Here is a 13108-nt window from a genome sequence, read left to right on the forward strand (position 1 = left end):
TAAAAACATGTAGCACTTGCCTCTTTAGGCTGTATTATTGCATGGAACCGTCATATTCCATTGTTTATCTTTCCTTCCCTTCAACCCCCTTTGCTTTAATCTTATTTGTTTTTCTTTCCTTCTAATCCCATAGGAAAATATGAACTTAAGACTATATTACGGAGTATAAGACAAAAAGAATTTTTTTTAGGGGGAAGGACCTTTTGCACTAAAATCTCTCACAAGTACACCCAACCCGGGTTAGCAAATTAGGCATTTTGAAAGTGAGAGAGAAGGGTAAAGGAATTCACACCCTAAGGTATATCTATAGGTTTGATTTTACAATTAGTTACTTGTAAAATGCAAACTTTTCCCCTAGACCAAGCAAAATAGTTGATGAATATATGCGTTTTCACATCGTGGCAAATATATACAATTTCTCTAATAAATGAAATAAAATGATTATAGTTCCCCTTCCCCAAGATATCGGAATAAAAGTTAGTATATTCTTGAATCTTGGCATCATATGAAATAATATACTCCATAATCAATTTACATATAAAAATTTATTAATTGACAATAATCGAGTATAGGCGTGCAAAATATACAAGTATAATGTGGGGAGTAGTAGCAAGTACTCGTAGTATGAGCGTGTGAGAGGTTGAAAACTTAAGCGTGCCAAAAGGCGTATGGTTAGTCACGTGCATCCACCACTTATATAAACGCATGGAGAGCATACCACCTCACTCCCCCAACACAAACACCAAACTCTATTTTCTTGTAATTTTAGGTAACTACCAAAAACTACATAAAATTTTTATTTATTACATGAAAAAAATTTAGCAAAAAAGTTGTGTGACACACATATAAGGGAGACTCAAGAGTATAGTGACAATAAAGTGGGACAGTTTTTGCTAGAACAAGAGAGAGAAAAAAAGAGAATCTTTTGTGATTTTGTCAATTTTTTTTTTTTTTGCTAATTAAAAAAATAATTAAAAGCGAAAAAAGAAATGGAGGGAAAAATTGAGATTCAGCAATCTAAGTTTAGGAGAATTTGTGTGTTTTGTGGTAGTAGTCAAGGCAAGAAGACCAGCTATCAAGAAGCTGCCATTGAGCTTGGCAAAGAATTGGTAATTTTGGTTTTTCTAACTTTTTTTTTTTTTTTTACTATGTTTTTGTACTATAATTTGATAAAATGATTATTTCTTCCTTGAAAGGGGTTATAATCACATTATAATATTTGTGCGTTTAGCTTCAAAACAGAAAAAAAATAAAAAAAAAAAAAAAAAAATTCCCACAAACATTAACCATTTTTGATGTTCTAAGTTAAAATTATCCATTATGTATTATGTTACTTGGTAAATGAAAGAATTATCGCATGTTACGTACACATTATGCTTACCGGGGTTCATGTCGTCGAGTTTCTATGGTACGAACAAAAAAAAAAAATGGAAGCATTACTTTTATACAATAGTACTCGTACTAGTAATTTAGGGGAAAAAAATAAACTGAAAATGAAGAAGTTGCTCTATAATCATGATGAACAAGTTAAAAATCCCGGTATCGAACTCGGGTTAATGAGCAGATTTGGTGTTGATCAATGTAGGTATCCAGGAACATAGACTTGGTATATGGAGGAGGAAGCATAGGTTTAATGGGACTTGTTTCTCAAGCTGTTCATAGTGGAGGTCGGCATGTTATAGGGTAAGTCTCACTAATTAAGTGGGTCGGTTTTCACTAATCATTGTATTTTATCGTTGGATTTTTTTGTTTTTATTTTTCTATATTTTCCAATTGTTTTTTGGTTTACAGAACAAAACAGTGAGATTAAATTAAAGAAAAACACAATGAGTAGAAAAAAAAAAAAGCATGCTGTGTTTGTTTTTTTTTTTTTTTTTTTTTTTTTTTTTGTTGGTTGATCAAATCAATTAACATTTTCTAAATTTGTCATGTTTCTGTCTATTTTATTTATTTACAGAGTTATTCCCAAGACGCTCATGCCTCGAGAGGTATGTTTGCCTCTGCTTCTACCTGTTCTACCAACAAAAAGTCTACAACCTTTTTTACTTCTTCGCTTACTTGTATTTCTATGATAACACTGCTAAATTCAGCCTTTTCGACTATATTTAATACTTGTTACTTTTTTAATTAGACTCGTCTTAGTAGTTAATTAATCCTTTGCTGTTCTTCTACGTTACTACTTTGTTTAACAATCGTGTCGTTTGAGGCTGGTATCCAAGTACGTCGTGTTTTTTGTTTCAATTGTTTTGTTCCGAAGCAACGATGTATGTATGTATATGTCTGTCCACGGATTAGATTAGATTAGATTATTGTGCGTGTATAATTTGTGCATACTACATTTCGTAGTAAACTTGGTAGCCTTATCCGTTGTTTACCCACTTGTTTGGTGCAATACTATCACATTGGTGTTTTCTTGTATCTTTTTTTTTTTTTTTTTTTTTATCATCATGTGATCAGTGGAGTTTATTGTACTGTTATCTTTCTGCCTTTTCTTCCTTGGCTTCTTCTGAAATCGGAACTTTTTGTTTACATTCAATTGGTAATGGAATCAATTAGTGGTCAGGGAATAGCTGAAATTAAGATGTCTTTCTAACAATATACTACATCCGTTTTATATTATTTGCAACGATTTGACATAAAATAGAAAGAAAAAATATCTAGTCGTTGCACATAATATGAAACGCAGGTGGTATTTTAAAAACATATGTATGTCTGTTATGTTACTCCGTATCTTTTAGTTGTAACAAAACAATATCATAATCTAGATCTTGTTGAGTTTGTCTCATTTTATACTTTTACAATATCATACAAGTAGTATTTTTTAATTGTTGTAATTTGATATGTAAAGCACCGAAATTATACATTGATAAGTTTAAAAGTCAGAACAAGAAAATATAATATAAATGAAGAAAAAAAATAAATAAACTGGGTCATGTCTACCCTTGGTTGCAGGCCTCATCATTGCCTTTTCTGTTTAGGACTCCAATATCCATCACTCAAAAAGTCATGTTGTTTGTTTATTGAAAATTTTTCTGTGTTTAAAAAGTTTATTTGTTTGTTTCTTTTGGTTTTGCAGATAACTGGTGAAACTGTAGGAGAAGTGAAGGCTGTGGCAGATATGCATCAAAGAAAAGCAGAGATGGCTCGCCATTCTGACGCCTTCATTGCACTACCAGGTTTCCATTTTTAACCAATCACTCACCTAACAATCGTCGTTGATTAAGACTTTGTATGCTCTAACCCGTGTTGTGATTGATCTCTATGAATCAATAAGAGGACGTTCAGTCGTTCAGTATACAAAAATATATAATTAAAGATATTAATAGTCAATTTTTTTTAGAAACATTTTAGAATAGAGGGTGGGACGTATAGATGGATCATATCATTAAATTTTGGAAAAAGTTATTTCCATCTAACGTAATGCATGGGTTGCACTCTTAGGTAGCCTAGTCAGCCATTATAATTTTAGAGACTAGCACAAATTAGAGGTGTTATTAGATGACAAGCACACCTCTGTTTCTTTTAGTCCTATTTGTTGTTGTTGTGTTTTTATTTGCCTTTTACACTTGTTTAATGATTCCAAACCTATTTTTTGAGGATTTGGGCTTATCTTTGAGATAGTGTTGCCATTTCAGGAACTACCACCTTTTTCCCTTAGCTAGTTGGCTACAATGTTTACCTATAACGAAGATGCCTAGTCTCACATTAATAATTTCAATCATGCTATCTAATTACACATGGTTCAAGCAATATAACTACTAGGACTCTTTGTTACTCGGATTGAAAAACTCAAAATATGTGTTAGATATGAATACAAGTCTACATATGAGTTTTGGTTCAGATAACTATTCATATAATCGTCATTGTCAATAATCCGACATGGGTACACAATAGATCGAGTTATCATAAAAAATTACAGGTATCTTTTTAAGCCAGATAAAGAATCTGTAAATTACAAAAAATAAAAAAAAAAATAAAAAACCAAGAAATGTTTAGAGAGAAAATTAAAACATGAATGTATCTATTAAAATAGAGGTGTAAAAACTTTGCCCAACCTGAAAAATATCAGATTCGGGTTTCGACTTACATGAACACAATAATTCAGCACGGCTCAAGTCTAAAAATAGATCCAACTCGACCCGATCTCACCGAACCTGTCCTAAATTCCCGAGTTGACACCCTTGTATTGAAGGTGAGGTTCACACAGCCCAAGAACCATAAATAATAGAGAGCAAACAGTTAAAACTAAAAACCCATGTCTTTGACCCATCAACATCTCACACTGAATAATATAATAGTCATCTTCCTCTTTTAGTCAATGTATACTCTTGAACCATGTTACTGTGACAAAGTTTGCCTCACCCTTAAATGGTAGCAAACATTAGGTTATGTGTAGCTATTTTTATAATACAAGTATATGGTTTTCATTTGCATCTATACCCTGACATGCACGCAATTATGCTCCCACTTTTCCAAAACTTATCCCAGTTGGAGTTTTGTAAAACTGTTGATTGCAGGACTTTCTGGGGACCAGTCAGTCTTTTTTTACTGTACTCTTCTTTCTTACTACTATCTCCTCGTCTAAACTCTTCCTAGGAGTACAATTGTTAGAGAATCTGTGTTGAATCACTGTACTTGACATAAATCATTTACTTAATTCAAGAATAAATTGAAAATCGAGCTAACAAGTCAGCCGACTAACACAGTTTGAACAAATACACATGCCCTTAATAAGCCGGACTTGGGTTACCTCAATATACCTTTAGCTTTGTAATTGTTAGTAATAGGCCTTATGGTTAGTGTACTAAAAATTGTTTCAACGATTGCATCATTTACAGGTGGTTATGGAACACTAGAAGAGTTACTAGAGGTGATAACTTGGGCTCAACTCGGCATTCATGACAAACCGGTAATATTACTAGAAAAATTGTGAAGATAATGCTGCATTTCTAGTCACTTGCAGCCGTGGCTAGGCCTCATTCTGTTACTGACTATTCGCGAAATTTTCTGAATGTCTGCAGGTTGGATTACTTAATGTGGATGGATACTATAATTCACTTCTAACTTTTATTGATCAAGCTGTGGAAGAAGGGTTCATTAGCCCAAGTGCGCGTCATATAATAGTATCTGCTCCAACAGCTGAAGAATTAGTCAAGAAATTGGAGGTAACAGCCTAATTTGTGCTGGAACTAAAACGATCTTCACAATTTTACAGGGTTAATTTCTTCAGTTAAAACAGGATCAGTACTCTGAAATCAAGTATGTTTTATCTGATTGTTGTAATTTAACTTTCTGTTATAGGATTATATTCCGAGCCACGAAGGAGTCGCATCGAAAATGTGCTGGGAGGTGGAGCAGCTAGAATACAGCCAACAATGTGATCTAGCAAGATGATACTAGTATTGAACTTTCGAGCATAGGGTCTAGACAAGACTGATGGATAGTGTATTGGCCTGGTGGATCGAGGGGAGGACGATGACGAGGACTAATTTCCATAGACTAAAGAATCTCGTGCAGGAGATCATTTTTTGTAAATTATCACTGCAGACAATTTCAAATCTAAGTATCATCTTCCAATTTTGGATTTATCTTGAAAATTGTAACTATATAAATTTAGTCAGAAAAATCCCCCCTCTAATTTTGATGCTACTTGTACAATTCTTCAATTTCTGTTAAATTAATTATAAGATGCATATTCAATGACGAATGTTGGACCAAAAATACATTAATACATAACCGATATGCTACCAGCCTACCACACTTTATACGTGCATTATATATGGTACTCTGTATATTCTTTATAATAGCTCAAAAAAAGAAAATTTAGGGATGGTTGGGTCCTTAAAAGAGCCTCAATTGAGATCCTCCCAGTCGATATTGACTGGACTCATTTGGCACAATATTCTTGCCTTTTGTGAAACAAATTTGTAGTAGGAGGTTATAATTTCTTTTTTTTTTTTTTTTGCATGCTTTAAATGATGATATCGAGTATGCACCCACTTTTGCCTTTGTTTGTTGTCGATCAACTTGTGGAGAAACGGTGAGGTATAACCTCTATCAACAAACACCACCACCAACTACTTTTTAGGGCCGCAGAGTATGAGCACTAACTTTATTGCTCTTATGTGGTAATTTTAGCCCAATATTATTGGCCATAGATTGAAAGGAAAATTAATTTAATTCTTACGTAGGTCAATTTATTTTACTAAAATTAATCATTAAACAAAGAAAAAAATATGAACTATACTACTACTACCTCCCTATAAAAACTAAATTAATTAATAGAAGTATTACTTTAGCGCACATATCTAACTAAACAAGACTGTGTGGACAATGAACCATGTGAAAACAAATCTAGATAAAAAAAAAATGTATTGTAAAATTGTAAGGATATTTGAAGTGAATTGCTATTTGCCACAATGAAATTACTCAAGTTTGTCTTTGCTCCACCTTCACCATTAGCTCCACCACCCATACCATCACTCACCTTGACTGGTCCACCACCACGACTCTACCTTGACTGGTCCACCACCACGACTCCACCTTGACCATCATTGTAGACACCTAAAAATGTCTCCCCAAAACCAAACCCGATGATGAACAACCTTTCACCGCCACTATTGGTCGGGTTTAGTATTTAATCCCGAGAGTGCTTAAAAAATCGTATTTTATTAAATTCATATTTTTGAACAATCCATGGATTAGTCTTGATGTTTGGTAAAAGCATAGTTTTAATTTCAGCCCAAACTTATTAATTAATTCTAGCCCAAACCTTTTTTATTTTATTATTTATTTTTGGCCCAAACCCTTTATTTATTTTTATTTAATTATTTTCTTATTTTAGCCCGAATAATAAAAAGTCAGAAATGGCCCGAAATTGTCAATCGACACTTAAAATGCTGAAGGAAATTAGGGTTAAAAATGTATTTAGACGGAAAAACAGGTAGGAATTTCCCGCGCCACGGCAGGTACCTACCGTGTCACGGGAATCCTTCCCGTCTGACGGTGGGATTTCCCGTGACACGAGAGGTCTGCCGTGACACGGGACATTCCGTGTCTTTTCCGCGTAAACCCTTGACGCGTTTTCTATCCCGTTTTCTGAAAATTTCCCGCGTCACGCCAAAAGTGTACCGTGTCACGGGAAAGTGTACCGTCTGACGGTGGGGCTTCCCGTGTCACGGTACAGTTTGACCGTGTCACGGGATACTTTTTTAGGGTTTTTATCATTTTAGGGTTCCGTGTGCTCCCTCAGCACATTTTCCCTATAAATACCCCCCTCATTTCTGATGAACGGGGCACCGAGTAATTCTCTGAGTTAATTTTCTCTCTTCTATGCTTTAGCCTAAACACTAGCCTACCCTTTTCACTTCAAAATTCCTTCTTCAAGTACTCAAACGAGTCCATACTTTACTCGTGGTTCTATCCTTAAGCCAAGGCGTGAAAGGTAGAATTGTTTGAGGGTTTGGCCCCAAAATCAACTTTACTTTATTTAATTTAATTTAATCGTCGTTTTATTATTTCCTTGAAGTTACTAACTCGTTTATTATTTTGTAGTTGCAAACAAACAGAATCAAAGTAAGGATCATGCTCCTTTTATTTTTATTATTTTTCTAACGATTTTATGTTGTTGGAATTGTGATTAAATTGGTTTTAATATTAATGTTGTTTTATTATGTTTATGATCACCATATTGCATGTTTAAAGGGAATATGTAATTGAAAATCACGACTAATAAGATAATTTGGACAACCGGTTTAGGATCCTTTTTAATCTTGTTATTAATTGAAGTGATCACCAAAATTTTAGAATTATGTGTGCATTAATCTTAAACCAATTTAGTTAAATAATAGTTTGGAGCGAATTGAATTATTGTTTGTATGCCTTTGAGATCGCAGGAATCATTTTTCACTATAAGAATCGAGTAGAGGCCAATACGGGAGAATGTGACTCCATGACTCACTTCGTACCATCATCCCCGATCCTCCTTTCGTGGTTCCGAACCATATGGAGTTAGTAATCTCATGGATTATGAATGGGGTGTAACCTTCACGGGTCAATCGTTGTTGCCTATCGTTGTCCCTTATCGTGGTTGCCTTTTATGATCCGTGAACGGTTTACAAGTTCCTTAAAAACTTGTTGGCGGTTCCCTACTTTATTTGTCCCTAATCATTGTCCCTAATCGTAATGTCAATTCCCACTTCCTATGAGTGCCAAGCATATTCACCACATGCTTTAACGTAGGCGCACTTCGAGCGACGCCTACAATTTGGCGACTCCACTGGGGAGGATTCTTAATTATTTATCGATTTGAGTGATCGGTATTTAATTAAGATGAGTGGATGAGACTTGAAAGATTCTTGAAAAAATATTCCTGTCATTAATTTGGCATTTTTGCATCTGCATAGACGTTTTAACGTCGCGTTCAGGTCTGTCCCGTAGGAAAAATTGGATAAGTTGGTTGCGCGCGAAGGAAAACAGGGCACCAGTCAGATTTTCTAACTGCCGTGCCACGGCAGAATCTGCCGTGTCATGGTACAGTGCACCGTCTGACGGTGGACAGTACCGTGACACGGGAATTTCTGCCGTGTCACGGCAGTCCTAAAATCAGTCCGGTGGTTTATTTTCTTTCCTCACAGTCGACTTCCTTCGATTTTTCTGAAAAAACGTATGTGTTCTACATGCGTCTTAGCCCCGGGGGATTTAAGCTCTATCAACCCAAAAACGCTCATGGCAATAAGGGTTCATCCGAGTTATTAAATCCACCCAAACCATGGAGTCGAGTTCGATTTCATCACGAACTCGCGGAGCCGCCCGTTGGCATACACCCTCAAGGGAGGTTGCCTTGCTAACGCGTCTAAACTCTTAACCATGGTACCCTTTTGACACCCAAAGCTTGACCAATAGTTGAACATAGATCTCGACTCTAGGTTGCGAACTTTTTTTTTTACATCATCGTGCCTAAATGCTATGTGGTTTTTTGGTGCTAACCCTCATGTGTTTGCTCTTTTGTTTAACCCATGACCGAGGGTTTTTATTCTCACATAGTAATTAGTACGGACCTAAAATCGATTAAAATCTGAAAAAATCACAAAACTGACCTGGAACTGCGCACCGTGTCACGGCATGTTCTACCGCGCCACGGTGAACAGTGTCGTGACACGGGGAAGTCTACCGTCTGACGGTAGACTGCACCGTGTCACGACATTCTGCACCGTGACACGGTGCCCAGGAAAGTGTCCTGACAGTCTTTTTCTCGATTTTTGTGCGAATGCTGTGTCCAGTTTTGTGTCGTGTCTATCTATACGGTCAAAACACGCGTCTATAACCTCACCTAATCACTCACATATCGTGTTCACACACTTTTTTTTAGTCATGCACCACTTTTTGACCGTATTTTAGGGAAGTCTGGTTTTTGTGTCGTTTTTTTTCGGAGTAAGTCGGATGGTATCCTCCCATGTTTTTTTTTAAAAAAAAAAATAATAAGTAGAGTTTCAAAATTATAGATTTTTAATAAAAAAAAATTTCTTTTTAATCCGGATAGGTTAAGGTTAAGTTTGGTCATTAAAGGTGTGTTTGTTTCGGTGTCACAGCACTTGGACAAGAAGCAGGGGTAGATTTTTACGGTTCGAGTCCATACCTCAACAACCTCTTATACCAAAGAGGCGTACAAGGAAACCACCTCAATCATCTCCACAAGATCCATCTCCAGTCTACTTTCAACCAATGGCCACTAAGGAAGACATTGAGAACCTCAACAGGACAATCGAAAGATTGTCTGACATGATGCAGACACTCACTACTAGAGTCAGCACTGTAGAGCAATACAATCAAAACAATGTCACTAATGCTGCAATGGACAAGATTAAGGAACAGATGAGCAAGATTTCCGAAGAGTTCACTTATGTGGAACAGCCTGTCACCTCTTCGTCCATAAGAGAGAAGCATCCTGAGAAGTTTTCCACTGCTGACATTCCCAAATTCAAGCCTACTGATAATCTGCTTTTCCATTTGAAGGCTTTTTCTGCAACTATGGCTCTTAAGGGAGTAGATGTGACACTCTTCCCTACGGTGTTTCCTCTTTCCTTAGAGCATGCCTGTCAACAGTGGTTCTATTCTTTGGAATCCAAGCATGTCGCGACCTGGGAGGATGTTGCTGAAAGCTTTATGAATCGGTACAAGTGTAACATCCAGGCCAAGACTTCTGAACGTGAACTCTCCATTCTCAAACAGAAAGAGAATGAAGGCTTCACCACTTACTTAAGCAGGTGGAGAGAAATAGCTGCGCTCCTGGTGGATCCTCCCAAGGAGAAGGAAATGGTTCGCTTGTTCATTGCCAATCTGACTCATAAGTACAAGCAACACTTGAAGTTTCTGCCTCTAAGTACCTTTGAAGCTGTATACGATATTGGAATCAATATCGAAGATGAACTGATGAAGTCTGTTGGTAGCAACAATAACAACAACACTTGGAAAAACAAGAAGGACGACACTCCTTCTTCTTCGTCTTCTAAGCCCAATAATGCTACCAACAATATCAACATCAATGATGTGCTGACCCTTAATGCTCCTCCTCAAAGATTCCAAAGGCAAAGGAGGGTTTATACGCCTTTGGGAATGACTTATGACGCTGCTTATGACCGTTTGCATGGTCAGGGACTGATTATGCCAATCGGACCATTTCCAGAACCTCGACCTGAGAATAGGACCGCTAGCTATGACCCCAATTCTTATTGCAAGTTTCATCAAGGCAAGGGTCATAACACTGAGAAGTGTTGGAGGCTGAAAGATGCAATCCAAGACCTGATTGATGCTAACCAAATTCCTGTCCCTCCAGGGGGCAAGAAGCCTAACATTCAAACAGGTCCTCTTTCTGATGCTTTGGCTATCATGGGAGATGAAGTCTCCTTTGATCCGTCAATACTCATTCAACCTATGAATGAACCTCTGCCGGAAGTTGTATTTATCTCAAGTACTGAAGAAGTGAATGGGATCTGGGATAGTGATGATGAAGACGTCTATCTCAAAGACATAGCATGTTCATATCTTGGCACCAGTGAAGATGTTTGGGGGGACTTTGAGGTCAAGGTTCTCACCAGAAGTGGACGGTTGCAACAACCTAACCCACTTTCACCTCCACCTCCACCACAATCACATCCGATAGTTGATCCCATCGACCCTATGAACAACGATGTGGTCAAACAACTGCAAAAGACCAAGGTGGAGATGAATGTATGGAAGCTTTTGGCCACTTCCCACGAGCATCGAAAGGTTGTGATGAATGCTTTGGTGAAAATAGGAGTCGATGATGACATGACTCCTCAAGGATTAGTCAACTTTCTTACTACTGAGCTGCCAAGTACTAGCAATCTGATTTCCTTTTCTGATAAGGATCTACCCCCGGAAGGGGACCAACATAATAAGGCCTTACACCTCACTGTAGTGTGTAGGCAGATGAATGTTCCCATGAGCCTGGTTGATAATGGCTCTGCAATCAATGTGTGCCCACTCCGTACTGCAAAGAAGTTGGGTATAAAGAATGAAGAATTGACTCCCTCCACTCAAGGGATTCGAGCTTATGATAATACTCGCCGTCAAGCCGTGGGTACTATCATACTGAATATAACTACCGGGGCCATTGAACGTCGCACCAAATTTCAGGTGGTGGACATTAAGGCCTCTTTCAATCTGTTGTTAGGACACCCTTGGCTTCATGAGCTAAAGGCGATTCCGTCATCGCTTCACCAGAAAGTGAAAGCCATAGTTGGAGGGGTTCCGATTACTATCGATGCTTCTCCTATGCGCATTCAAGTTATTGATACTCCTATCGTCCATGTTGAACATGACGAAGAAGATGAAGATCTTTGGGGGTTTTCACTAGATGATGTTCTCGTGATCGAAGAGGAGGAAAAGTGCCATCTCGACTTCGATCCCTATTAAAACACCAGTATTAATGCCATTATGAAGAAGCAAGGTCATTTCCCTTGAATGACCCTTGGATTCAAGAAGAAAATGGCTGAATCTTGGGGCCATCCTGGTGCGCTCAAGAAGGATACTTTCGGCTTGGGATTCAAGCCAACAAAAGAAGATCTGAAACGAGCTGCATTGAAGATGAAGGCTCGCAATAACGCTCGAATCACGAAGACAGAAATGGCCATGGATCCGTATCCGTTCACCCTCAATGGCCAGTACATCAAAGAAGGGGAAGTCTTCCCATGCTATGAATTCCCTGAGCCATTTGTCCATGATGGGATCCGTGAACCAGGATTTGAGGCGTTCCTCGATTGTGACTTCGTTGGCGAAGACGAAGAGCTCTTCACAACCGAGAAGTCAGCTAGCCTGAAATCTGATGATCTAGGAATCAACCTTCTTTTTGGAATGGAGAAAAATAAGTCCAAGACGGTCCGCAATGATAACTCCGAGCTCGTTCAAGCTGTCATAGCGAACAAGGATTTTGACCCCTCCGAGTTAATCGTCCAAGCTGACAACATTTCAAGAGGATGGCGCAAGACATTGAGGATCACTACGCCGAGTGGAGAGAAGTTGGAAATAACCGCTGGCGAGGGTCCTATGTTTGATGAGTCTGAGTCGTCTGGGTCCGAGTCCGAGTCTGAGTCTAAGTCTGTAGAGTCTGAGGCCGACCCTCTTTCTGCTATAGAGTTCAACCCTAAGTCTCTTGTTGAGTCCTCTCTTTCTAGTCCTAATAATTCTGGTGAGGTCGCAGCCGACCTTGCCTCTCTTGATGTATTAGCCAGTGAATTCAATAAAATGAGTACCTTTGCTTACGATGTGTACCATTCCCCTAACCCTGATCAATATTGCTTTGCGAATGATAAAAATGACAAAGAAATAATAAAAGCAATGGAAGAACACGAAAATAAAACAGCAGTTATTGAAGATACAGAAACAGTTAACATTTCCAATGATACGACTGTTAAAGAAGTAAAAATTGGATTAACACTAAGTCAAGATGAACGCAAAGAGCTAATTAACTTGCTTAGTGAATTTGTTGATGTATTTGCTTGGTCATACCAAGATATGCCAGGAATTGACAGGGATATAGCTCAGCATACGATACCACTCATTCCAGGTATGAAGCCTGTCAAACAAA

The 13108-nt window shown here is 37.7% G+C and overlaps 1 protein-coding gene across 1 annotated transcript; it reads left to right on the forward strand.

Annotated features, from left to right (window-relative positions):
- Positions 1 to 705: 705 nt before the first annotated feature.
- LOC145623906 (cytokinin riboside 5'-monophosphate phosphoribohydrolase LOG1) lies at positions 706 to 5588 on the forward strand. Its single transcript, XM_081676816.1, has 7 exons — positions 706 to 1109; positions 1586 to 1683; positions 1958 to 1988; positions 3077 to 3176; positions 4839 to 4909; positions 5022 to 5165; positions 5302 to 5588. The coding sequence occupies exons 1-7, from the start codon at positions 990 to 992 to the stop codon at positions 5392 to 5394; spliced, it is 657 nt and encodes a 218-aa protein (XP_081532942.1). The 5' UTR covers positions 706 to 989; the 3' UTR covers positions 5395 to 5588.
- Positions 5589 to 13108: the final 7520 nt, after the last annotated feature.

The sequence above is a fragment of the Chenopodium album genome, chromosome 3, assembly GCF_948465745.1.
Source record: "Chenopodium album chromosome 3, dcCheAlbu1.1, whole genome shotgun sequence".
Classification (NCBI taxonomy): domain Eukaryota; kingdom Viridiplantae; phylum Streptophyta; class Magnoliopsida; order Caryophyllales; family Amaranthaceae; genus Chenopodium; species Chenopodium album.